Raw genomic sequence first — 26,815 nt, forward strand, 5'->3', positions numbered from 1 at the left:
GAAGAAATAGAAAAAACTGCCAGGGAGGAGTGTTGGCTGCAGCCCCACCTTGGTTACCTTGGGCAGATTTGCAGGCCAGATTCCCTTCTGGGATATCAAGCCAGGTGTGGGGTTTAAGGTGGTGTTGGCTGGTGGAGCCCCTGGGCACCTGACAGAAGCAAGTGCAAATCCTCTAAGGAGGAAACACCTCTTTCCCAGGCCTCCGGGAAGCCTCAGATTCCATTTTTCTAGGGCAATGGCCTCTGCATAAAGACTAATGGCAAGTCAGGAAAACAAAGCTCCATGAGAAAAAACCAATAGAAACAAGAAACGGCGCAGTAGACCTACACAAACTTTGAAAAACTCATCAGATGTAAATTGTAAACCAACTATGCTGCAGTTTCAAGAAATAAGCAAAAGTCCAGAGGAAAGGCTACTCCACTGTTAAATAGCTCAGCAAATCAATGATTCATTCAGGGATCTGAATTCTTCCCATCTCTCCACCTTGCCCACTGTCATCAGCAGCTTGTTTATCCTCTACTAGCTCTCCTCATGGTCACAAGATGGCTGCAGCAGCTCCAGATTTCACAACCACACAACTTCCAGAGATAAGAAAAGGGAGGGTGTGTTTCCATGTAGCCTCTTTGAACAGTGAAGCAACCTTGCAGACTTCTCCAGACACTTCACGGGTCAGGATTACATCACACACCCATGGCTAAAGTAATTACAGGGGAGGGAAATGGTTGGATTAGATCAGTAATGATTCTATTTATGGGACAAGAGATGGTGAACCTACCTGAGGGCTTGTAGAGGAGGATAAATATCTGAACATAATTCAAGCTTTTACAGCAAGGTTAAAAAAATGTGTATGTGATGGGGCTGATTCACTTTGTTATAAAGCAGAAACTAACACAGCATTGTAGAGCAATTATACTCCAATAAAGATGTTTAAAAAAAGTGGGGGGGAGGAGTTTTCCAAAGAAAACGAAAACACTAATTCAAAAAGATACACGCACCCCAATGTTCATAGCAGTATTATTTACAATTGCCAAAATATGGAAGCAACCTAAGTGTCCATCAACAGATAAATGGATAAAGCAGATATGATGTATATGTACAATGAAATCATACTCAGCCATTAAAAAGGATGAAATTTTGCCATTTTCAACAACATGGATGGACTTGGAGGCTATTATGCTTAGTGAAATAAGTCAGACAGAGGAAGACAAATACTGTATGATATCACTTATATGTGGAATCTAAGAAACAAACTAGTGAATATAACAAAAAAGAAACAGACTCACAGATATAGAGATCAAACTAGTGGTTATTGGTGGGGAGAGGGAAGGGGGAGGGGCAAGTTAGGGTAGGGGATTAAGAGATACAAACTATTAGGTATAAAATAAATAAGCTATAAGCTACAAAGATAAATTGTACAACACAAGGAATATAGCCAATATATTTATTTATTTGTTAGTTTATTTATTTTTGGCTGTGTTGGGTCTTCGTTGCTGCGCGTGGGCTTTCTCTAGTTGCGGCGAGAGGGGGCTACCCTTCGTTGCGGTGCGCGGGCTTCTCATTGCGGTGGCTTCTCTTGTTGCAGAGCATGGGCTCTAGGCGTGCGGGCTTCAGTAGTTGTGGCACGTGGGCTCAGCAGTTGTGGCTTGCGGGCTCTACAGCGCAGGCTCAGTAGTTGCGGCGCATGGGCTTAGTTGCTCCGTGGCATGTGGGATCTTCCCGGACCAGGGATCAAACCTGTGTCCCCTGCATTGGCAGGCGGATTCTTAACCTCTGAGCCACCAGGGAAGTCCTTATAACTACAAATGGAATATAACCTTTAAAAAATTTCCAAGTTTGTGTAAAAAAAATTCTTTTTGATTCAAACTGTAAATATATTATGCATGAACTAACATTTGCATTTACCAAAGAAAAATATTAAGTCCAGCCCACATTCAGGAGAGGGGAATTGGGCTCCACCTGTTAAAGAGAGGAGTATGAAGGATTTGTGGACATATTTTTACCACACACAGCAATTCTTTAAAACGAACACACATTTGGGGGGAGAAGTATTTTATCTCTGATGTTGTTTAGAACACTGGCCCAAGTTGTTAATAAAAAGCAACCATCTTTTAGTCATTTTTATCATGTCTTTACATCCTTCACAGGCAATGCACCCCTGCTATCTGCACGTGGGACAGAACCCCCCTTCCCTGCCCTTGGTATCCCATGGAATAGAAGGAAGTCACCAATGTAGAACAGACAGGGAGTTCTAGGTTGAATTGTGTCCCCAAACGTTGTTTGGAAATAGCGTCGTTGAAGGCGTAATTCGTTAAGATGAGGTCATACTGGAGTAGACGGCCCTTAATCCAATGTGACTTGTGTCCTTGTAAGAAGAGGAGAGAGAGACACAGACACACAGGGAGAGTGCACTGGCTGACGGAGGCCGAGATGGCAGTGAGGCGGCTGTCCGTCAAAGGATGCCAAGGACGGCCGTGACCACCAGGAGCTAAGAGAAAGGCCCTCCGCAGAAGGAACCAACCCTGCCCACACCTTGATTGCAGACTTATAGCCTCTAGAACTGTGAGGAAATAAATTTCTGTTGTTCTCAGTCTCCCAGTTTGCAGCCCTCTGTCACGGCAGCCCTGGGAAACCATAGGTCTTTGTCATCTTGGCTACTGAGCATGTGAACGGCACTCCTATTTGGGAAGCTGAAGAGAAGCTGTTCCCCTTTCCCATCCCCGGCAACTACACCACGGACGCCTCACCCAAGCGTGGCAAGTTAGAGTCTCCCTCTGAGACTCTGAACCTTGGAGAGCGACTGAGCCATCACCCTGAGATTCTCACAGCGGCTGAGTCAATGCAGCAGCACTGCGGCCAGTGTCCCGGGACCAGCACCCACCCCCGGGACCAGTCCTGTCTCTGGCAACTTCTTCGCTTTGTCTTTCTTTTCTATGACTCCCCGGACTTCCTGTTGATTCTGTGAACTACCTAATGCCCTTCCAGAAAACCGCTGTCTTAAGTGAACCAGGGTCAATTTCTGTTATTTGTAACCAAGAATGCCGACTAATACACACTAGAAATTGGTTTTTGACTCAAATGCCTGTTTAGTTTGGTTTTATTTACCCATTTCTTTCCTCCCATGAGCCTTCTGCATTCATTCATTCGTTTATTCACTCATTCGTCTAACATTCACTGGTTGTCTTTTATGCCAAAGTACTAGGTGCTTGGAATACATGGCCTATTAAGACGTGGCCCCGACCCTTTAAAAACCCACAGCCTAGTCCAGGGCAGAAGAGGCAAGAAAACAGATGATTATGCTACAGAGTGTAATCGCTATGACTGAGAGAGAAGGCACCTAACTTACATGTTAGGGAAGGGTGGAAGGCGTCCTGTGGCCACTGCTCCCTGAATTGTGTCTTAAGGGATAAACTGGATGGCAAGCAGGAAGGGGAAGAGGAGGGACATTCCATTAAGAGGAGGGAACTTAGCACATCAGGACATTAAGTTACTAAACCAGAGTTTAGTGTGTCTGTACATAACATTCTGGGTGGGGAGTGGTAAAAGTTGAAGCTATAGAAGTAGGTAGAGGTCAGTGCTGTAGGTCTCACTTAGGAAACTGGACTTTATCCTAATAGCACCATGTAACCCCTGAAGTAGAGAGAAAGCAGCCAGTTTTATATTAGAGATTGATTTTTTTTTTTAGCAGCAGGGCAAAGAATCTCCCACACTGGTTCTCTCCTTGGCTGTGTCCAATCTACTCTTGAGCGCACGAAAGACATTCTTCATTTCTGTTACGGTGGTTTTTTGGGTTTGTTTTTGTTTTGTTTTTTTGGCCGTACCACTCAGCTTGCGGGATCTTTGTTTTTGATTTCTAGCATTTCTTTTTGATGCTTTCTTGAAGTTTCCATCTTGCTGCTTACATTACCCATCCGTTCTTGCAAGTTGTCTGCTTTTTCCAAAAGAACTCTTAAAATATTAATCATAGCTATTTGAAATGGTCTGTCCAATAATGCCCAGATCTCTGCCCTATCTGCAGAGTCCGCTTCTGATGCTTTTCAGATTGTGTTTTTGCTTGCCTTTTAAAATACCTTGCAATTTTTTGTTGAAAGTCGGACATGACGTGTCACGTTCTAGGAACTGAGCTAAATCGGCCGCTAGCCTGAGCTTTGGTATTAGTCTGGCTGGGGTTTTAGGCTGTGTTTAATCTTTTGTAGCTGCGGGTGCCAGAGGCTTCACAGTAAATAGAGTCAGCTCTTCAAGCTGTAATCCACTGTTCTTTGCTGGAGCTCTGTTGCTGGTGGCCAGGTGTGGGCGGAGGGGAAGCATTCTTATATAATCTTGTGATTAAATAGCAGTCTTTCAGTGGACCCATGTCCTTGGGCTGTGACCTGCACAAGCATTTATTAGCTTTGTTTCTCCTCCCTTAGGTGAGATAGGAAGGCTAGAGGAGGCTGGAGTCAGGGAAATGCCCGTCCCCAGGTGGGACAGGTCTTTTCCCTGACAGAGTAGGCTTTTGTCATGAGGATGCTCTAGGCATATTTCAAAATCTTCCCCTCCCTCTGCCAGAGACATAAGGAAATCATTCTGGGCTCTTCAGCAAGAGAACCTAGTGGGGGTCCTGTAGACAAAAAAAAAAAAAAAGCATGGAGCCCCCCCTTAGGTGACAGATCCCAGGAGTTTCTTTCTCTCAGGCTAGTCCACACTCAGCCTCCAGCAATTTATCAAAATTGCCGTTAAATGTTCCTGCCAGCATGTGTCTCTAGCGCCGGCTGTCCAGCTAAGGAGACCTTGGCTGTGACTGGATCTGCCTGTCCCTCCAGATCACGGGATGTAGCTGCGCCCTGTGACCTCAGGCTCTGAAGGGCGCAAGATAAAGCATTGATTTTCAGCTCCTTCAGCCCTTTTTGCTCTAAGGATGAGAGTGACGACTCCCAAGCTCTTTACACGTTGGAGCTGAAAGCAGTCCCTCGATACGGTGCTGTTGACTGAATAAAGCAGAACAATCAGGTCTGAATGAGCACGTGTGGAGCGAATGCACCAGACGGAGAAGTCCAGGATGAAACCGGGGTCTGGCTGGGGTGAGAGCGGAACACAGTGGGAGAAGCTATACAGTGGGGAGCAGATATTTAGGGAAGCAAAACGAAAAGCTAACAAGCAAAAAAGCTCATTCCTAAGGAGTTCTGCTTAGTTTTGTTCTGAATGCCTATAGATTACCTGTTCTGATTACCTGAAGGTATTCTTTCTTTCTTTCTTTTTTGAAACAACACAAATTTATTCACTTAAGCTCTAGAGGTCAGAAGTCTGGAATGGGTCTCACTGGGCTAAAACCAAGGTGCCAGCAGAGTTGCACTCCTGGAGCCTTTAGGGGAATAATCTGTCTCCTTGCCTTTTCCAGCTTCTAGATGCCACCTCCCTTCCTTTGTTCATGGTTCTCTGCATTCAAAGCAAGAAGTGTAGCATTGTCAAATATTTCTCTGGTTGTTACTCTCCTTCCTCCCTCTTTCACTTGTAAGGACCCTTGCGATTACATTGGGTCCATCCAGAAACTCCACATACCTGAAATGTCCCTGTGGCCATGCAAGGTAATTTATTCTCAGGTGCCAGTGAGTAGGACATGGGTCTCTTTAGCAGGGGCGCTATCCTGCCTATCACAGGAGGGAGGCACTTGTCAGGAAGCAATGATTGGATTGACCCTCTTATATACTCCAGGGAGTGCGGGGAGAGACAGAAGCCGAGAGAGGTGAAGTGATAACACTTTCCCCTCTTAGTTTTCTATCTTTTTTTCCTATTCCCTCTTCCCCTTTCTCTTCTCAGTATCAAGGGTAATTCTCTTGCCCTACGTTTTCCCCTCAACCTGAAGGTTTTCTGCATAGTATTAGAAATCTATGATCACAGTTACACGAGAAATAAAATAAACAATAATCCGTCTGGTCGGGACCGATGTGAATGTTGACAGCACAAGTTATATTTCCTTTCATGTAAAAATACCCGTGGGCACGGCTCCCCATCAGTGTCATAGAGAAGGTGGCGTGACTGCCCTGTTTTCATAACCTTGGAGAGTGCAGTGGCCTGGAGGACACGGCAGTAAAAACTGGGTAATGGTGGGAGCAGCTGCCGAGTGGAAAGATAAGAGAAAACATTTTATCTTCCCAGGGCACGTGCGTACCACAGGGCTTCTCCTCTATAAAATCTCCTTCTTAAACTTCCAAACTGCCTTCTTAAACTCCTTCTTAAAAACTCCACTCATTCTCTGTCAGGAAAACGAAGGAGGGAAGATGGGCGGCAGCAGGGCCTGGATTCCAAGCAGGCTCCTTTCCGTATCTCTGTGAGCACAGGACTATAAAACGGCAGCTACATTCCATGAAGAATAACACAGTTACTCACTTTGGTTTCGGTTTTCTTACGGGTAAAGTTAGGGGCCCCGACTAGAGGGTTTCTATGCTCTATGAGTCTCCCTGTTTTGTGAGTCTGGTTTTAAATAGGTCGATCCAGGCTGCCCAGAAGTTCACCCTGGTTCTCCCTCCATTTCAGAACCGTTCTTTCTCCATTCTTAAGTAACTCTTCTAGATAAAGGACTCTTGATTCCCCTTCAGTCGTTGGCATCCATCCTGCCTTATCTCAGGCCACCTGTCACAGTCCAAGAATGTCACTTTGCCATGTGGCTGCTGATTCAACTTCAAAGCTTGTAGAGGGCTTCCCTGGTGGCGCAGTGGTTGAGAGTCTGCCTGCCAATGCAGGGGACACGGGTTCGAGCCCTGGTCTGGGAAGATCCCTCATGCCACGGAGCAACTAGGCCCGTGAGCCACAACTACTGAGCCTGCGCGTCTGGAGCCTGTGCTCCGCAACAAGAGAGGCCGCGACAGTGAGAGGCCCGCGCACCGCGATGAAGAGTGGCCCCCGCTTGCCACAACTAGAGAAAGCCCTCGCACAGAAACGAAGACCTAACACAGCCAAAATTAATTAATTAATTAATTAATTAAAAAAAAAAAAAAAGCTTGTAAAACCACTTGGAAAAGAATCAACCTTTGGGGCTTCTTTCCTAAAGCTTTGTAACAAATGTAATGATTTTACAAGAAACTGTTTTATCAATTCTTTTTCTCATTTCTTTTTAAATAAACTTTTTTCTGATTATAAATTAATACGTGTTTATTGTTGAAAATGTGGAGAATACAGAAAATTATACTATGGTATTTAATAACACAGAAATTGTTAGTAATCCAACCACTCATAGATAATTGTTATTAAAATTTGATACATTACTTTATGGCCTTTTTTTTATACATTCATATGTATACTTTTTTGTATTTTTAACAAAATTGGGATATACTATATACTTTTTATTTCCTTTTTTTTTTTTTACTTCCTGTCATAGCATGGAAATTTTTCCATGTAACTAAATATTCTGTAAAAATATAGTTTAATGGCCTTTCTAAGGAGCTGGGGATGGAAGGCGGAGGACTAATCCTCTAAACGTGGCCTATATTATGGAGTCACTTGTGCCTGAATTTCATGTACTCTGCTGACTTTAAATCCTTCCCTACTCCCATAGCCCAGTAAAAAGGGGACTGACTCCTCTTAAGGAGGAAAGTGATCGCTCTGTGGGATCACAAAAGGAAACGCCAAATTGAAGCAGAGGTCAGGTTCTTCTCTGTAACTTCTCAAACACAGTAGTAGGTGTGTCTAATTAAGCAAGATTTAGCTTCCAATCCAAAGATTACTGAATACCCACCAAGTGTCAGACCCTGTTCTAGGAGCTTTCACATATATCCTGTGTCACCTGCTGTGGTGGAAAATGAAGCCACGTTTAAGTTACTACACAAATAAATCAAATTTGAGCTTCCCTCCTGACTGTGAGAAGTCCATTCATCATTCTCTGAGTTTTCCCCTCCTTGCAAATTAAGACCCCCCTCAAGGTGCTTACTTCATCCAAGTGAGTCAGTCTGGTTTAATATTTCTGTTGTGCAGAAAAGAAATTGAGAAGTCTGGTGTGACTGCTTAAGCTTCCAACTTCTGCTCTGGTGAGGCTGACACAGAAAACAGGAAGTCCAGCGCTCGGGTGTAAGGGTTCAAAGTCTACCCACCGAGCCAGTGAGGCACAGACTGCGGGGAGGGAGGAGAACCCAGGCTAGCAACGGTTACCCCACACTATTGGAGACTGGGTTCCCAGTACAACTTTAGAGACAGATATTTTTATTTACAGAAAATCAGTAATTTCTCTTAAGGAACCCCAAGGTCCAAGGCGGCAGATGAGGACAGGGTGCAACGTCATTACCCTGTTCCTGACTGGCCTCCCCCTGAGACAGCAAAGGCTCTGGTGCTGGGCCTGCCGTACCAGCCCCGCTCTTTTACTGCACCCCCAGCAGCACCAGCACCGGCAGCATGGTGGATACCTTCTTGAGGGCCATTATTGCACATTTCTCACCACTCGGCTTACTTAGGACTGTCCCAACACATCACAAGTGTTAGAATAACTTGAAACCCCAAAGGGGAAGAGTCAGGATTTCTGATTTACCGGGGAAATCCTTGGGCTCTTTGCAGATTTGCCCACCTCCTCCCCAGCAACCTTCAGATTCCATTCACCAGTGGGCTGATGGCGAGACAAAGCCCCAACCTCGGCCAAGCCGAAAACTTGCTGCTCAGCCCAAATGCTCTGGATCCAGGGGCCCACTTGCCTTATAGCCACACACCTAAAAGAGGTATAAATCATACCAGTTATATTTATGACATAAAAGCTACAGCATTTGGTGATCAAAAAGCCAGGTACAGGACTTCCCTGGCGGCACAGTGGTTAAGAATCCTCCTGCCCATAAAGGGGACACGGGTTCGAGCCCTGGTCCGGGAAGATCCCACATGCCGCGGAGCAACTAAGCCCGTGCGCCACAACTACTGAGCCTGCGCTCTAGAGCCCGCGAGGCACACCTACTGAGCCCGTGTGCCACAACTCTTGAAGCCCGCGCGCCTAGAGCCTATGCTCCGCAACGAGAAGCCACCACCAGGAGAAGCCCGTGCACCGCAACGAAGAGTAGCCCCTGCTCTCCGCAACTAGAGAAAGCCCGCACGCAGCAACGAAGACCCAACGCAGCCAAAAAAAAAAAAAAGCCAGTTATGATTCCCAGGTCTCTGACTTTGCTGACTGGACAGGTGATGTCATTAGTTGAAACAGGGATTTCAGGAGGGAATTGGATTTATAAGGAAGATGGTATATGTTTTGGACATTTTAAAGTGTGCAGTGTTTTTTTAAAATACTTGGGTGGAAGCTCTGGGTGTCAAGTTCAAGAGAACTGGGTGAGCTTGAGATTTGGGAGTGATGGGTATATTGGTGGTTGATCACTAGTGTGGGTGTGATTGACAGGGCAGAAGAGGAGCTGGGATGGAACCTGAGAAACAGTACCATTGGAGAAGCAAGCCCACCGAGGAAACTAAGGAGCTCTCAGGGTAACAGAAAGATCGAGCTGTGTCATGGAACCCAAAGGGAGATAAAATTTCAAGAAGGAGGAATTTGTTCAATGGCATCCAAGGCAACAGAGGTCAAGAAAGACAAGCGTTGAAGTTAGGTTATGAATTTCTCAGATAGATAAGACCTATCCAGGTCTGTTTTGGCATATTATTGACCAAGGTCATATGATCAGATTATATTCTCTTTCAACAACTTGTGCTTGGAGTTGTATGATTAAACTCTTATGACCACAGTATTGACAATCACCTACTAAGCAGTCATTGCTTAGTGTAACTAAGATCTTTTCACCACATCTTACTTTGCTGATTTTATCAGAAGCTTAAAAGCCACTTTCTTCTTGAAACTAACAAAATCTAGTAGCTACTATATTCTGTTTTGGCTTTGCCACTTGAATATGGCACTGCCTGGTACAGCACAGGTTCTTTTGAGATCAGTATGTCTACTCATACGTCAGGTGGTAACTCAATTCTCCCACACTTTTTACTGGAATACTATGAAAACATTTTGAACGTGATATGACATCCTTTGGTCTTCATTTAGCTTGGGTGTATCGTTTATATATTTAGTCCACCTCTTTTCTCTTTACTCTGACATTGCTAAAGTACTTCTACTTGGAGCCAATGTGATCATAAGTGGAAATACAAATACAGGTGACATCAAGTGCCGGTACTTGATTATAAGACAATTCAGAATATGCTTACATTAAAATCTCTAGGTCATTAAACTGAAAACATAAAATTTCAAAATTCTCCTGGAGACCTCTGCCCTGGAAAATACAGCTTTTGATCCTGTGGTCCCCTGTGAATGCATTCCTCCCCGTTACAAGAGGTAGTAAATCCAGCTCGTTCATCTTCAGGTGTGTTCCTAGTGGGCTTGCTGGGGGGAATGTACTGTCCCTCCTTTGCTCCGGGGATGTGCTGTATGCACACCTCGAGGGTTTCATCACAACGAGCCGGTAAGGCTGTTAATGCCCACCTGACAGATAAAGAAATGGACGTTCATAGAGATGAAATAATTAGCCCAAGGTTGCATCACCAAGAAGAGCCAGCGACCACATTCCAGACCCCGGCTAACTCTGCCAGGAGCACTCTCCCGCACCCTCCACGGGCGCCCCTACCCGGTCCCCCTCTTCTGCGTTTCTCAGAGCACTTGCCTGGCCCGCACGGATGCTACAGGAGCCTGCATCCCAAAATGTTACTTCTGCAACAAATCTCCTGTGTGCTTCCGTGAAAAGCGATATTCGGACCCAGAAAAGCTCTCATAACCGCAGAGTCCTTGCACGAGCCCGGAGCTGCGGGCTGCGGGCTGCGGCGGCCCCACCGGGGCCTCCGGGGGCGGGTGCTCGGGAGCGACGTCGGAGCGGACCAATCCCCGCGGGGGTGCCGGCCAAGAGACCCAGTCGCAGGAAAGCAGGACAGCGACCGCCCAGGCGGCGGGGGACCAGCACCCCCGAGGCCCGTCTCCTGGGCCCAAGGCGATGCTCGGCTGGCGGGGCTGAGTCACCGCGAGCGCAGGCCGGGCCGCGGACCCAGCGACAGCCCGCCGACGGCTCAGGGAGCAGCTGCCCGGCGCGCGGGCCCCGCGGGAGCTCGCCGGGCGGAGCCCGCAGGGCCACGCAGGAGCCGAGCGAGGGCTGCGCGGTGAACTGTCACCGTTGCCACTCTGGACGCGGAAGTGCGCTTTCTTGTTTTGCTTTAAAATCAGGGCTTGCGGTCTCCCGACCTGTGCATCTGGTCGAATTCAGCGGCAATTCCCCTTCCCATCCCAGCGCGGCGGCGCAGACCCAGCCTCCGTGCGCGCTGGCTGCCCAGGAGGCACCGCGGGCGCAGGGCAGCCCCTGAAAGGAGACAGCCCCCGAGACTCCGGCCCCGCAAACGGTCAGACCCGCGCCTAGCTCGGCAGGAAGACTGTGACCGTGGGGTGAGTTAAAACAACATAAACAAAGCCTTATGATTGGAAGCTGCTTTTTAAAGGCCCCCTTCCTGTCCGCTGTTCACAAGCAGCAAAATCAATAATAAACAATTACGTAATTGTCGTGTCCCCAGAGCAACCTCACTGTTTCCCTTATGAAAACGAGCTGGCAGTATTCAGTGTGGGAGTTGTAGTGTGACCACTGGATAGCCAAAGTGGTAGACAGCTTATTAAGACTATCTTAAAGAATCATCTCAAGGGCGGGTTGAGTCCTTAAAGGTCCAGCTCTTAAAAATGGTAAGTGCGACAGTCTCAGGTTTACTGCGTACCCTGTTCCTAAGTGAAAGTTATCTTCTTAGGAAGTGCTTACTGCTTTCTGTTCCCTAGTTTGCTTGTTTACTCCACAAAATTCCTCTAACTTCCCCATCATTGAAAATCTAGCCTCTCAGATAAGAGTGCAACTGATTATCTCTCTCCTTTTCTTAATAGAATTTCAGCTACCTACCCAAGCAAGATGAAGATTCCATTTGTGGAACCTGCCATTTGCCTTAGTGTATTTGCTATGACTTTGACTGCTCCACTGACAACACAATATGTGTACAGGAGGATATGGGAGGAAACAGGCAACTACAGCATTGCACCCGATAGCAATGTTTCTGAGTGTGCAAAAAACAAAAGCAGCCCAATTTTCGCATTCCAGGAGGTAAGAAATTAAAATATTCCTAACATGTATTAAAAAGGGAATGTGCAACAGGATTTTAAAGGAAAGAGGATACTGCACTCCTCATACATTGATCTCTTAAGGGTCACCCTAAAACCCCTAAGTCCCAAACCAAAAGCCTTTATTCAGTTCTCATTCTGTTTGAAGCTTCCTGACACCTTTAATCTGCCTCTTCTACTTAAAACCCCCTTCTTCTTCTGTGACACTGGCTCTTCTCCTTTCTCTCAGAAAATGTCAGGGCAGTCTCATCTCCTCCGTGGCTGTCTCCTTTCTTCTTCCCCACGGAAAGCCTGAAAGTTGGGACGGGGCAGGCTGGAATGGTACTTGGTGGCCAGGGGTGGGGTGAAGCGTGGGTCCTGCCTTTCCCTTGCCCGCTTCCTCCCTACCCGCTTCCGCTTCACGGGCATGACCCAGTTTTCAGTGACCCCAGAAAGTGGCCCATCCCTGAAGACTGTGGGCCCGGTGCCAGGGTCTGTCATGGGGTGAGGGTGGCATTTGTCATCCATCATTCGGTGTTATCAAGTCAGTTTGACCCCCCAGTGCTGAGGAGCATCTGTGTGAGGATATGGAGGTGGAGAGCACCCACTTGCGCTCTAAGGACACTAAAAATGTTCACAGATACTCCAGAGCCTTTCCTTCCCCACGTCCAGCCTCCTCCCCCAGGAGGTACGTCGCAGGTCTCCATTCCCTTAGGCGGTCTTTAACAGTCTACCAGTGTCCAAGTGCAAAGGAGAGAGAGCATCCAGATTGGGAAATCCCCCCCCCCCACCAATGCCTGAAAAACAACCACACTTGTAAACTTTGAACTCTTCTGCTTGGGAGTATTTTGTGATGGCAAAAGAGTGGTGCTGCTTCCCCAGTCAGAAGATGAAAAGAGTCTAAGGGACTCTGAGTCGCCTGCACCCACGGAGAAAAGAACAGATTATTTCTGAACAGCTATGCAGACATCAAGGTTCTGGCCTAGAGTGAGGTCATAAAAACAGAAGGGCCAACAACGGGCTCTCCTCTTGGTTTTGTCTCCCTTTAAGAATGTTTCCTGTTACATGTATATAATCTCCAGGGAGTAAGAAGGTTCCAGAGGTTCCTCAGTTTCTGCATTTGATTCTGTGAGTTCCTTCACCAGCCCCCTGGGAGCAGTGGGAGGGACAGAGGAGAGGACTTGAGTGTCTGGAAAGGTCAGCTGTCCTCACCCTCTAGAGTGACGCGAGACGGGCCTTGGTCCAGCCGCTTTGGTGACCTCTGTGGCTGTGCAGGTGATGAGTATTGGCCCCGCTCCCTGCCTAACCCAGCTGCTGAAAGCCCCCCACTGCCCAGAGCAGGGGTCTCATTTTGAAGATTTTTGCCAAATTTTTTAATCGATTGACTGCTGTTTCACTGGATTAATGTTCAAGAGAACACACCGCCCTAGATCCCTTGCCTTACAGTCGGCGCGCTAGAGCTACAGGTGCTTTTTCTCAGATTGGGGAACTAGAAACCATCCCACCCACAACTGGGACAGGGCGTGGCGACCCACTCACCACTTGCTCCTTAGGACAGAGGAACACTTCCTTCTGGCCCCTTCCCTGGATCCTGTCCCTGCTCAGCTTCTCAGAGAATATTCTGCCCCCTTTAAATCCAAGAACAAATGTTCCCTGTTCTATGAGCTTCCATTTAGAGATCTGTGGACTGTTCTTGTAACCCTAAAAATAAGAGATGTCATAGCACAGGGTCAGCCCCTGATAAAATAAATAAATGATTTTCTTTTTCAGCTCAGATTTTTCTTGCCACTCTCCCAAAAGATCAATTGTGTGTAAGAATACAATATGTTGAACCTCTGTTATACCATTTTTATTTATCCTTCCCACATAACAAATACACATTTACATACGTATTGGTATGCAAGATAGTATTATGAATTTCAAGGTACAAATATAAGAATAATCGGAGCAATTTCACTTATATTTAACATTTTGAAAGTCTATTTGGATGAAAGTCATATTTTTCAATCCATCTGGGGTTAAGGTATATATAACATACATATTCATATGGATATTGATCTAACCTATCTCTCAAATCTTCAAGTTTTCTGAGCCCTGTGACTATAAGTACAACTACATACTTCTCTTGGGCGATGAGATTAATCTCTAAAAGGCCTCTTAACAAAGTGGCAAGGCTGTGGAAGGAAACTCTTGGCGAAGGGCAGAGAGTAGGGAATTCTGGGATGTCTATTGACTTTTGTGGAGGAAGGAATTTTTAAGCCCCTTACCACCCTCTCCTTCCCTTGTAAATGATTGGTTTTGAAGTGTTACACCGGCCATTGTGGCCTATTCTCTTCAGGCGGCTTTCAAGATAGGGACTCTGCCGCTGGAGGGGACAACTTCGGGTTACCCAACAGATCATGAAGTTGTTCTTGCTCAGGAATTTATTTATAAACCTTTTAATAACACAATCCCTGGTTACCAGCAGATAAGGAATACCTTCTGCTCAACTGGAATTAATATATGCATTTTAGCCTATGAAATTGTGACTTCCTTAAAATTGATAGCACTTTCCTTAGTTTATCCCCGTCTCAGCACCTTGTCATTCTGTTCAATCTTGTATAGGAAATAGCTTTTTTTTTTTTTTAACTCTGATTTCTCCCATCTACCCTTATATAACACATAACACATAATTATAATTCTCCAGAGTTTATAATGTTCAAACACAATTTCTTCTGTCTCAACATTGATTTATGGTTGACATATGCTTTGAGTTTGTTAAGATCTGAATTTGACAACATGGGTTGCAGATGAGGCAAGTAGTGTGTGTAACAGACTGGGCTGGGATGACAGCAGGAAAAAAGGAGAGGACAGGACTTAGGCGGAGGCGTGGAAATGGGAGGAGGAACCCAAAACTGGAACATCTTGCTGAGGAGTTGATTAAACGATAACTGTTTCATTTATTTGTTTATTCAATAAATATTTACTTGATGGCTTCTATTATCTGTAGGAGATACAAAGATGTGCTCAAAAGATCTAACCTAGTAAAAATGAAACAGCACTGACTGTACGAGGGCCCTGTGTGGAGCACCTTATATTGACTTTAAGTCTCCTGACAGCCTGCAAGATTGGGACTGTTGACATTCTCTCTGGTCAGATGAAGAAGCTACAGAGATAAGTAATTTGGTCAGGATCACACATAGCACGCAAGTTACAGAGGCCTATCTTAGTTGACGGTGTGTTCATTTAATCAGTCTGTCTATTGAGTGCCTACCCTCCCTGGAAGCACTGTTCTTGGAGCTGGTGATACTATGGTGAAGAGGACAAGGTTCCACCCCACCCGGGAGCTTAGGTTGTAGTAGGGAAGTCACACAATGCACAGATCGCATAAAATATAATTTCCTGGCAAGGAGCCGGTGAGTCTCTAAGGAAAAAAACAACAAGGATGAGGGGCTGGAGCGTTGGGTGGGGATTAGCGGGGTTGCTCTGGATTGAGTGGTGGTCAGGGAAGGCCCTTCTGAGGAAGTGGCTTTGAACTGAGGAAGCGAGCTGTGCGACGGTCAGGCAGAGGGAACAGCAAGTAGCACAGAGGTTTGTGGAACGGCTTGTCGCCGAGAGGAGTGAGGAAGGGGAGATGAATCAGAGGCGCCGTGACGTGGCAAGGAGTTTGCATTTATCCCAGTGTAAGGAAAGCCACTGGGGGTTTGACAGAGGAGTGACACGAGCTGATGTGTGCTGTTAAAGACCACTCTAACTGTGGTGTACAGAACTGACTGTATTGAATCCAGATTCCTCTGACTCCGGAGCTCAAGCTCTTAATCAATACACAAAGAAGTACAGCTGGGGAATGATAACTGTTCTGTGAGAAGGTTCAGAAAAAGGAGTGATGACCCCTGTTTGGGAATTTCAGGGAAATCTAAGTGGGACCTGACTACGGACTGTGCCTGGAACATAGACCGTATTTGGGGGGTGAGTGGGGATAACGCTGAAGATGAGATCAGGCCACGTCTCGGGGGCCTTAAATACCAGGCTAAGGAGTGTGGACTTTCCCAGGCAGTGAGGAGACACTGCAGCTTCTGAGCAGGTGAGAGACATGCCGATAGTGTGCTGTGGTGCTACGCAACGTGTGCCCAGCAGTAGTGTCTGTGATCTGCAAAGTGGTAAGACTGACATTATATTCTGAATTGAATGAAGAGACCAGTTAGATGCCAGGGTGGTCCAGGTGAAAACCAATGGGAGTTGTCATTCAAGTGGCAACTATGGGACCATCAAGAAGGTAAAGTGAGAAACTTTAGGGGAACAGGATAGATTGTGTTGGGGGGCATGGACAAAGGGAAAGGCTAGAAGCAAAGATGACTGAAGTTTTGGGTCTGAGTGACCAGAACATTTCCTGGCAACATGGAATGGCTTGAATTATATAAATATATAAAAATAAAAATAGGCTCACTATTTTAAAAAACCATTAATTCAGTATCTGATATTTTTGTGGTTCATGATATTTTTGTGGTTTTTAGGGTGCTTTCTAAATATTACATGAATAAATCTTTTTTAAAATGAGTTTAGTAATCCCCGTTATAAAAACGGCACATATCCTTTAATATAAAGTCTGGAAAATACAGAGAAGTGGCGAAAAGAAAATGCTTTTAAATCACCCCAAGTTCTTCTCATCAAATACCTGGTGTAACAATTGTTACATCTGCCAATCCACGTGTACGTAGTTGTTTTGGTCCTCAGGAAGGTTGAATTTAGCTCACTCCTTAGTTCATGGCACACTACCATCTTTAGTCAATACAAAGCTCCTCTTTGAGTTTTATCTTAATTTTTAGTAAATAAAGGAGTATTTGTGGAGACACGTAAAAAAGACAACTGAGCTCTATCTAAATAAAGGTCTATCAGATACGATGTTTACATGTGATGTTCATTCCCCTTTAGAGTAGAAAGAAAGGTGTATCATGGGAAAGGGTACCGTTCTTGCTTTAGAACAGTGGTCATGATCTCTTAGTGGTAACTGTTCACAGAAGAAAGAGAAGTCATTACATGACCAGTCCCCGAGGCCTTGGGTTCTGTGGATCCTCTATAGAAGTCAGACATACACCAATACACACACTTTTATTTTTATGGATTAATGTCTCCACTGTGGTACTTGAATATTGTAACTGAGCATTGATGATTGTATCACCTCTTGATATTTGCTTTGTGAACTGGATGAAGATTTAAGCTATATCAAACCCATGCACTAGAGATTCCCCATCCCTGACCTACTGGCAGTATCAAGAAAAAGTATGTACCAGGGTATTTTTAGGCATATTGTATAAGCCTCTGTAAACACTTTGTCTTCTTTTTATTTCTTTGCAGGAAGTTCAGAAAAAAGTGTCTCTTTTTAATCTGCAGATGGACATAAGTGGGTTAATTCCTGGTCTCGTGTCTACATTCATGCTTCTGTCTCATAGTGACCACGGAGGACGAAAATTCCCTTTGATTTTGTCTTCTGTTGGTGCTCTTGCAAACAGTGCTTGGCTCTGTTTGCTTTCCTATTTTGCCTTTCCAATCCAGCTTTTGATTGCATCTACCTTTTTGGGTGCACTTTGTGGCAATTACACCACACTTCTGGGAGCCTCTTTTGCCTACATAGTTGATCAATGTAAAGAAAAGAAACAAAGAACAATTCGAATAGCTATAATTGACTTCCTGCTTGGAATTGTCACTGGATTAACAGGATTGTCTTCTGGCTATTTTATTAGAGAACTAGGTTTTGTGTGGTCGTTTTCAATTGCTACTATGGCTCTTACTGTTAACTTGATTTATATTTTATTCTTTCTTGAGGATTCAGTGAAAGAGCCTTCATCTCAGAATGTTTCTATATCATGGACTGAAGGCTTTAAAAACTTATTTTACCGAACTTACATGCTTTTTAAAAATAACTCTGGTGAGCAACGATCTTTGCTCTGCTTGTTGCTTTTTACAATGATCACTTATTTTTTCGTGACAATTGGCATTTCCCCCATTTTTATCCTTTATGAATTGGATTCACCACTCTGCTGGGATGAAGTTTTAATAGGTTATGGATCAGCTTTGGGTAGTGTCTCTTTTTTCAGCAGTTTCCTAGGAATATGGCTTTTTTCCTACTGTATGGACGATATTCACATGGCCTTCATTGGAATCTTTACCACCATGGTGGGAATGGCTATGACTGCTTTTGCCAGAACAACATTGATGATGTTTTTAGGTAAGTGACAAGTGGAGCCCAGAACTGTGTATTGATGTTTACATAAAACGAATTTAGTCTGTTGGGTGAGAAACTTTAATATAAAATTCTCTATTTAATGCATTTTAGTTCAAGTAAAGGTAATTTGTTTAAAGCTAGTTTGCCAGAAGCTGAAAGCCAACTGACTTTAAAGAAAAAAAAAAAAGTTGAATAACCACAATTTTCCAAATTTGCATATTTGCCAAAAAATTGTTTTGAGGAACATTCTTCTTATGAATCAGTCCTTCAAAATAGCATTCACCAACTTGAATATTTCTTAAAATGATGCTAAGAAGGCTACAATTTTAAGACAACTGTGTAAAGTATACTCGAAAGATACATTTAAAAAATTCATTGAATATATTCAAGAAGATTTTGCAAATTGATCTTTCAGCAAATTGGTCATTTCATGAATTGGCTTTTGATGAATCACTTTCTGGCAAATAGGACTGCTTCCTTAACTAGGGCTTGAGTGAGATACTGTGTTTGAAAGGGTTAAAGGATCTGTTAAAGTGGGACCTCAAGAAAAATCCAATTTAGTCTTTTTCTACAAAGGCAGTGTTAACCTCTTGCTACCTTGCAGGGAAGCAGGGTGACCAAACAGAATTGGGCTTAATTTCCATCTACAGCACTAGGTGACCTTGGGCAAGTTACTGAACTACTCTGAGCCCTTGTTTTTTCATCTATAAAATGGGCATAGTGGTACCTAATTCAGAGGGTTATAACGAATATTAGAAGAGATAACTGTAAATCACTTAGCGCAATGCCGAGGGTTCAGTAAATGCCAGTTCTCCCTCCCTGTTTCCCTTGGAGTTGCCAACGCCAAGTAAGTTAATATATGTGAAAACATGTTGAAAACTTTAAAGCGGTCTGCAAATGTAATATCTTACCATTTTGTCATATAACTAAAAATGCTACTATTAAGGGTCATAATTTAAGAGCAGAGGCAATTTGTGTTCGTGAAATTATTCAGCCACAAAGATGAACAAGCAAGAAGATAAGGAACCAATTTACCAATAAGTAGATCAATATAATAAAAGAATTTTAACGATGAGAATGCCAAGTCTGAAAGAGCAAAAACAGAAAACAAAAAATTTATTAACAGTCGCAACCTGCTAAACATGACGTTACTCTAATAACTAGGGAAACAGATCAGTTTCAAGTGGCAGATTATGTAGATCTGGACCTGTAACTTCCATGAACTCTTGTTCTCTGCACTAGAATAAGAATTTAAGAGTAAACTTAAACTTGAGAGTAATCTTAAACTGACCTGTCTATAGTCTATCTTAATTCATTAAACAGAATTCTACCATTAATTAATTCAGCCGTTAGATGCAATGAGTTAAGATGCTTATAGAAAATGAAGTATTTAGAGGTTAAGTGTTCCACCTTTAAAACGGACCCTTAGTTTTCTGATTCAGCCAGTAATTTCCGACTATTCCTCTCACAGTCAGGCTGCCATTCCTTTTCACTGTTGTGCCACTCTCTGTTCTACGGTCCATGATATCAAAAGTGGTTCGTTCTACTGAACAAGGTGAGTTTAATTTGCTTAAGGAATAGAATGAATCTATGATCTGTACCAACTCATATCTGTGTACAATCAGTTTTGATTCTTCAGGATATTCTACAACCCTTTTTCTGCACAGAACTCCTTTTGAATTGGTAAGGTCTGTGTTAGGAAGAGGTTATATTCAAGCAAGGGAGCCCCTGCCCGGGGCCTAGTGCTTTAGAGGGCTTTCTCTGGAGCTGCCCCGCCCCAAGGGGAGAGGAGACCTCAGGGCCAGGCGATATGCCCCCTGGGAGCCCACAACACTCCCCCCTTCTAGGCTACACTCTGGGTACCTGGGTCCCCATAACTCCCAGCTGAACAGCTCATATCCAGTGAATGCCTTGATGATCTTCTTCCTCAGACCCATTCTCCTGAAGGTAGACTGTGACCCCAGTGTGCTCTCCTATACACCAAAGGGGTAGCCAAAGGGTGACTCTTTACAGGAGGGTCTGGCCCAACCTTGGAATTGCAGGGCGGGGTGTCTACACCCTCGTGTAAATGACCCTTTCTGAGCAGAACAAGAGGTAGAATACAACGTGGGTGGCTGCAGCCTGCAGGCTGGGGACTGGGGGGTGAGGGCCAGCCCTCCTAGGGCTGTCCTGTTCCACATGGAACTCTAAAAAGTCTGAGAATTCTAAGTTTGTGTCTGACCTCCAATCATTAGGAAGGTATTTTCTCAGAGTAGGGAGACAGAACATATCTTAGTTAACAGTCTGTTAGTCAGAATTATAACTTTTTTTTTTTTGGCTGCGCCACACGTCTTACAAGATCTGAGTTCCCCAACCAGGGATTGAACCCAGGCCACATCAGTGAAGGCCCAGAATCCTAACCACTAAGCCACCAGGGAACTCCCAGAATTATAACTTTTAAATACTTAGAACTTGTAGGCCTCTAATTGTATTCTTACGCTGGATCCCACAAATGTTAGAGCTGGGCCTGAGTCAGAGTCCTAGAAAAAACAGCATCCCACTCAGCTGATTCAATCAAGAGACTTCAGGGAAGGGCAGCACAGAGGAGAGGATGGCCCAAGGAGGGAGGGAGCAGAGAAGAAACTGCACAGCCTTCTCCTCCTGGACCCCACTGACCAAGTCCAAGGAAGTCCAAGTCATAATATCTGTGGGGTCAGCCTCCCAAGCACAGAGCAGGGCACAGAAGATCAAACAGCTGAAGGGGAGGGCCGAGAAAAACCAGTACAGAAGGAAAACAAAAATTAAATCTCTAGTTAGAACTGGGTACTTGTTAGATACTAGGCATATGTGGTTGACCTCCTTTTCCTTTATCATACGAATATTATGAGACCTTGGAGCTTTCTTTTGTTCCATGTCTTAGCCTGGTGCAAATGTTCATATCAATTGTTTATGAATAATTCATAATTATGCTATTGTACTTATGGCACTTCAGTCAACACTGGAGAAGACTGCATAATTCAATAAGGTTGAAAATACATTTCTGGATTCTTTTCCACTCATAAGATGTAGCTATATATTCACACAGCTGTTTATAGATTGTGTGATGGGGATTAATTGGAAAACCACTTAGGAATATAAAAACTACAGTATGTAAAAACCTACCTGCTTCCTTGAATTATGCAGTGGTTTCTTAGATATGACACCAAAAGCACAACAAAAAAAGAAAAAATAGATAAATTAGACTTTATCAAAATTAAAAACTTTTATGCTTCAAAGGACACCATCAAGAAAGTGAAGGGGCTTCCCTGGTGGCGCAGTGGTTAGGAATCCGCCTGCCAATGCAGGGGACACGGGTTCATGCCCCGGTCCGGGAAGATCCCACATGCCGCAGAGCAGCTAGGCCCGTGCGTCACAACTACTGAGCCTGTGCGTCTGGAGCCTGTGCTCCGCAACGGGAGAGGCCGCAACGGTGAGAGGCCTGCGCACCGCGATGAAGAGTGGCCCCCGCTCGCCACAACTGGAGAAAGCCCTTGCACAGAAACAAAGACCCAACACAGCCAAAAATAAACAAATAAATAAATTTATAAAAAAAAGAAAAAGAAAGTGAAAAGACAGCCCACTGAATGGGAGACTATATTTGCAAATCATACATCTGATAAGGAACTTGTATCCAAAATATATAAAAACTATTAAAACTCAGCAATAAAAAGACAACCCAATTAAAAAATGGGCAAAGGATTTGAATTGACATCTCCGCAAAGAAGATGTACAAATGGCCAACAGACACATGAAAAAATGCTCAACATCATTAGCCATCAGGGAAATGCAAATCAAAACCACAATGAGACCCACTAGGATGGCCAAGATGAAAAAGACAGACCATGAGAAGTGTTGACGAGGATGTGGAGAAATTGGAACCCTCATACACTGCTGGTGGGAATGTAAAATGATGCAGCCATTTTACAAAACAGTTTGGTACTTCCTCATAAAGTTAAACAGAGTTACCTTATGACTCAGCAATGCCATTCCTAGGTATATACCGAAGAGAAATGAAAACATATGTCCACACAACATCTTGTACACACATGTTCACAGCAGCACTATCTGTAATAGTCAAGAAGCATAAACAATGCAAATGTCCATGAACTGATGAATAAACAAAATGAGGTGTGTCTGTCCAACGGAATATAATTTCGCAATAAAAAGAAATGAAGTCATGATAAGTTGTGCTGCTCAGGGAAGTTCAGCAACAAGCTAGAGCTACTTCATGAGATGGTTGTTTGTGTCAGAACACAGCACGGCCTGGCCGAGTTCCCAACAAGAAAGAACTCAAGCAGCTGCATAATAGGATTAGCACCATACCACTTGTCCCCGGCTGTAGCAAGGGATCAGAAATAAAATGAAACAATAACGTAGATACATAACTAGGAGAACTTCTTTCCAATTAAACTAACTTCCTGTATTGTCATAAATCATAGAGGCAGTAAGTCCATATGCTACTTGATGACTGGTAATTGCCCTTGAATGAAGCTTTTATTCATTCATTTGACAAATATATATTAAATGTCTACCAGGTGCCAGCACAGCTACGCTCTGGGGACACAGCAGTGCAAAAAGCAGATGTGCCCTTGACATTGACAGAACTTTCATTTTGGTCAAAAGAAGACACATCTCTGATAACCCAGCATTCTGCAGAGAGATGTTTGTTTTATGAACATGTGTCCTGTTGTTCAATGAAGACTTTGAAGCAATGTATGAGAATATGTATAATAGAGTGAAAGTTTAAATAGATAAAAATCAATACACAGTCTAAAAGACCAAGACCATGGGGAAAGTTAGAGTCTAGACATGTAAACTATAACCTAGCTATGAAAGGTGATCCTCAAGCTTGCCCTTTTCCTTCCTATCAGTCCAATCAAACACAATTATTTATAGGATTTGCACTGTCTGTAAGAAAAATATATTACAATTTATCATGGAAAAGTAAACTCGGCAAAGTAGGGAACAAGCAATGGCTTAAGAAGAGTCTGCAGAAACTACGTAGGAACTTATGCCACGGAAGCCACAGAGAGCTGAGACAGCCACATTTGTAGTGATGCAGAATTTGACAAAGAGGAAAAAAAGCACATCAAGATGACCAGCTGTCTTTCGGAAGTTTCACTCTTCAGTCAGTATGGTCTTGGATTCCAGACTGAACTCAAAACTGGTAGAAAAATGACCATTTCTCTGATTGTGAGCTTGGGCCAACCATGCAGCCATTTCAGGCTTCTTGAGCAACGCTCCAGGGCCTGCCCTTTCCCACACTCGGCGTGTGGCAAGCGGGAAGGACAGCGGAGTCCCCTCAGAGGGGAGCCAGTTGTAAGCAGGTAAGACAGAAAAATACGTTGTAAAGAATCACTCAATGACAGACTGTGGCATAACCTTCACTAGAGCACCGGGCAGTTATGTAGTTACTTGATGAGTCACACAGGAATCTTGTGTGACTGAACTTTTTGTTACTCTGGAGGAAGAGATCAAATTCAAATTGCAGAATGTATGGTAAGAAGATTATCTCTCCACCTTGCCCGTCACTCTTGCCAGATCTGACCTGACCTTTCCGAGGGCCGGTGGGTGGGACGTTGCTTGCCGGGAGCCATCCTGCCCCTGCAGGTGTGTCCCAGATTAGCGCAGGGACTGAGAGTGGGAGGTGGCACCGCGGACCTCAGGGGCAGGTGGGGCTGTGTCTTAGGCTGTAGCAGGGACGGGAGATGCGGCAGATTGCACACGCCTCAGCTTGCAGTGCCTTTTAGCTTTGCCGCATGGACCCTGGGAGGACTGATTCCAGCGCCTCTCATACCAGGTCCAGGGAGAACTCCTGAGCTCAGTTTCTTCGCCCACAAAACGGGTGACTGCCTTCTCAGGGATTTTGAGGGAGTAGCTTTCCTTCACCAAGCAGTGCCCCCAGGCTTGCACTTTTCACTGAGTAGCCGTTTTCTGCATTATTTTTGTTTGTTGTTTTGTAACTCAGCCTTTTCTCTCTCTCCCTCCACACCCTGACCCCAAACAGGCACCATGTTCGCTTGTCTCGCTTTCTTAGAAACACTTGGTGGAATCACTGCAGTTTCTACTTTCAACGGAATTTATTCAGCCACCGTTGCTTGGTACAAAGGCTTCGTCTTCCTGCTCTCCGCTGTTTTATTACTAATTCCAGCCATCAGTCTATGGTATGTCATTCCTTTTTATCCTTTTATCAAAGGATAGATGGATTGAGTGAATTCCCTCACCGCACCAGTACAATTACATAGATCTGTTGAAGTTTTGCCTCGGAATGTACTTTTCTCAAGAACTTTTAGACATGAAGACATCTGTCAATAATTTTGGAGACTTAGAAAGAAAGAGACAGTGGCATGGCCAACCAGGACTAGGAGAAAGAAACACTGGGTTAGACGGAGACTCTGAGAAGTTACCCTCTTATCTTTAAATATGAACAACTGATGAATTTAGTGTCTAAGAATATATATGTATATTCAGTACATACATATTCATATGTATATTCAATACACATATATTCTATGAATATGTATATACATACATATACATTCAAACAATGACTTCCTACAGTATAATATCCCCTGAAGGTCGAAGATTACTCTAAGAAGATATACTTTAATACAGATTCTTGGGTAAATGACAAGAGCAGATAGCATGCACTGGATATTAAGAATTCTCTTTCCTTTACAGAGAGTTGGCTTATCTGATGATTTCCTTTTCAAATGTAAATATCCAAGTAAATACAAACTACAAAATTCTATTTGTGAATAGTACATAAAATAAAAAGACCAGAGGCATAAACTTACAAGAAATATGTATTCTCCCTCTCCCTTTCAATGAACAAAAAGTGTAAGCCAACTAGATAAGTGGTTGTGAAAACGCACAAGCAAGTATATTTGACACATTCTCTGGGGCCCAAGCATGGAGCTAAGACCTCATTAACCTGCCTCTACTGGGCTTGCCCATTTCACACGGCTGCCCCAGAGCAGGGTGATGGGCATGGGTAGAGAAGGTGGGGCACAGGGTCTGGAATCTGCCTTCCCCTAAGCACTGTGGGCTGTGGCTGTGAGGGAGGGAGAACAGAATCTATCCACACAGGCTTTAAACTCTGCCATGGCTGTGAACTCCTTAAAGGGCTGGCCTGCGTCTTGTTCAGAGTAGGACCTCAGTACATTCCGTCTCAGTGGGAGGCGGATACCTAGATCTGTGTTAGATGGACGACAACAGTATTTACAGTTCCTCTGTAACTGTGATGAAAAGCTATTTTTACTAGGTATCTTTTTAAAAGGAGACTATCACCTATTGAATTGGCAAAATTAAAACTCCATGCTTTGCTAGTGAGCACATGATGAGACCATCAACCTTATACTTTGCTGGGAGTAGTGTTATTCGGCATTATCATTTTTGGAAAGCAATTCATGAACATGTATCAAAAGTTTCCCAAAAAAATTCATGGTATTTGAACCAGTGATCCCATTTAGAATTCTATCCTGAGGAAATGATCAGAAATGTCAAAAATTTATATATAAAGAAGTTCATTATGGCAAAAAATATTTTAATGACCAAAATGGCCAACAGGAAATGGTTAAGTAAATGATGGTGCATCCGTATCATGAAAAATGACTTTAATAAGAACTGCATTACATGGGAAGTAGAATAATGGGTCATTTTAATTTTATTCTTCAAATATTTATAAATATTCTGTTATGAACACATATAACTTTTATAATTGGAAAAATTAGTGCAGCGAGATTAAATGTCATTATCCTTTTAATAATACATCTAGTGTAAATGTAGTTGGTCTTCTGAGATTTTTTTTTTTAATCTGTTCAGTATTTTTAAAATTAAAATTACATGCTATTTTCATTATTTCCTGATGTCTTCTATCCTAGCTTCAGTTATAGGTATTAAACATGAACTTCAGTAATAGCTTTAGTTACAACTATTTTATGTGGACTGTGCAGAGAAGACAATGGGACAGAGGGACATTTTAGGGATCTGGAAGGGGAAGAACTCGTGTAGATTTTTTTAGTTTCAGAAAGCTATGCATAACAAGCCTGTTAGATTCAAAATACCAGTATCCTCCTTCTTTGTATAATTTATTAAAAGCCATGTAACCAGGGAAAAGATGGAATACAGATTATTTATGTATTGCCTTAATCGACGTCTTATTTGCTTTGGCAGTGCTGTCAAGTGCATCAGCAGGAATGCGGGAAGCTATGTCCTTCTTATACAAGAAGAATCCAGCGAAGACACTTCAGACAGATGATTAATTGTGATTAAAAAAAATCCAAATGCTCATATCATATACTCTTGACTTCTGAAGGATATAACTAGCTCCACAATCAGTGGATAATCAGTGAATAATCAATGCTGCAAGTCCTTTCTTCTAAACTAAACAGTCAGAGAAATAGTTGCTGCTCTAGCTTCTTACAGCATCATGCACTTCGAGCACTTTATGAAGATCATGTGACATATTTCCAGTAGGTAAAAGAACAAATCTCAAGACACCTCCCACTTTGGGATTTACAAAAGAAACTGAAACTTATCGGTATAAA

General features: G+C 43.8%; 1 protein-coding gene across 4 annotated transcripts; it reads left to right on the forward strand.

The window, feature by feature from the left end:
- Window positions 1-10,876: 10,876 nt before the first annotated feature.
- SLC46A3 (solute carrier family 46 member 3) lies at window positions 10,877-26,601 on the forward strand. 4 transcript variants are annotated; one of them, XM_061170890.1, is made up of 6 exons: window positions 10,877-11,356; window positions 11,837-12,050; window positions 17,381-18,251; window positions 19,720-19,803; window positions 24,274-24,430; window positions 26,442-26,601. In XM_061170890.1, exons 2-6 carry the CDS (start codon window positions 11,862-11,864, stop codon window positions 26,524-26,526), a joined length of 1,386 nt encoding a protein of 461 aa, XP_061026873.1. In that variant the 5' UTR covers window positions 10,877-11,356; window positions 11,837-11,861; the 3' UTR covers window positions 26,527-26,601. The 4 variants fall into 4 exon arrangements, with proteins under 4 accessions (XP_061026873.1, XP_061026874.1, XP_061026876.1 ...); XM_061170891.1 differs by lacking the exon at window positions 19,720-19,803; XM_061170893.1 differs by lacking the exon at window positions 10,877-11,356 and having other exon boundaries at window positions 11,970-12,050; window positions 18,124-18,251.
- Window positions 26,602-26,815: the final 214 nt, after the last annotated feature.

This window comes from Eubalaena glacialis, chromosome 16 (assembly GCF_028564815.1).
Source record: "Eubalaena glacialis isolate mEubGla1 chromosome 16, mEubGla1.1.hap2.+ XY, whole genome shotgun sequence".
NCBI lineage: Eukaryota > Metazoa > Chordata > Mammalia > Artiodactyla > Balaenidae > Eubalaena > Eubalaena glacialis.

Bases quoted from the DNA above. Each gene is read 5' to 3' on its own strand.
- SLC46A3 (XM_061170890.1), top strand. From the start codon at position 11,862: ATGAAGATTCCATTTGTGGAACCTGCCATTTGCCTTAGTGTATTTGCT. The intron at 12,051-17,380 runs GTAAGAAATTAA...ATTTCTTTGCAG, and splicing joins CAATTTTCGCATTCCAGGAG to GAAGTTCAGAAAAAAGTGTC. The intron at 19,804-24,273 runs GTGAGTTTAATT...GACCCCAAACAG, and splicing joins GGTTCGTTCTACTGAACAAG to GCACCATGTTCGCTTGTCTC.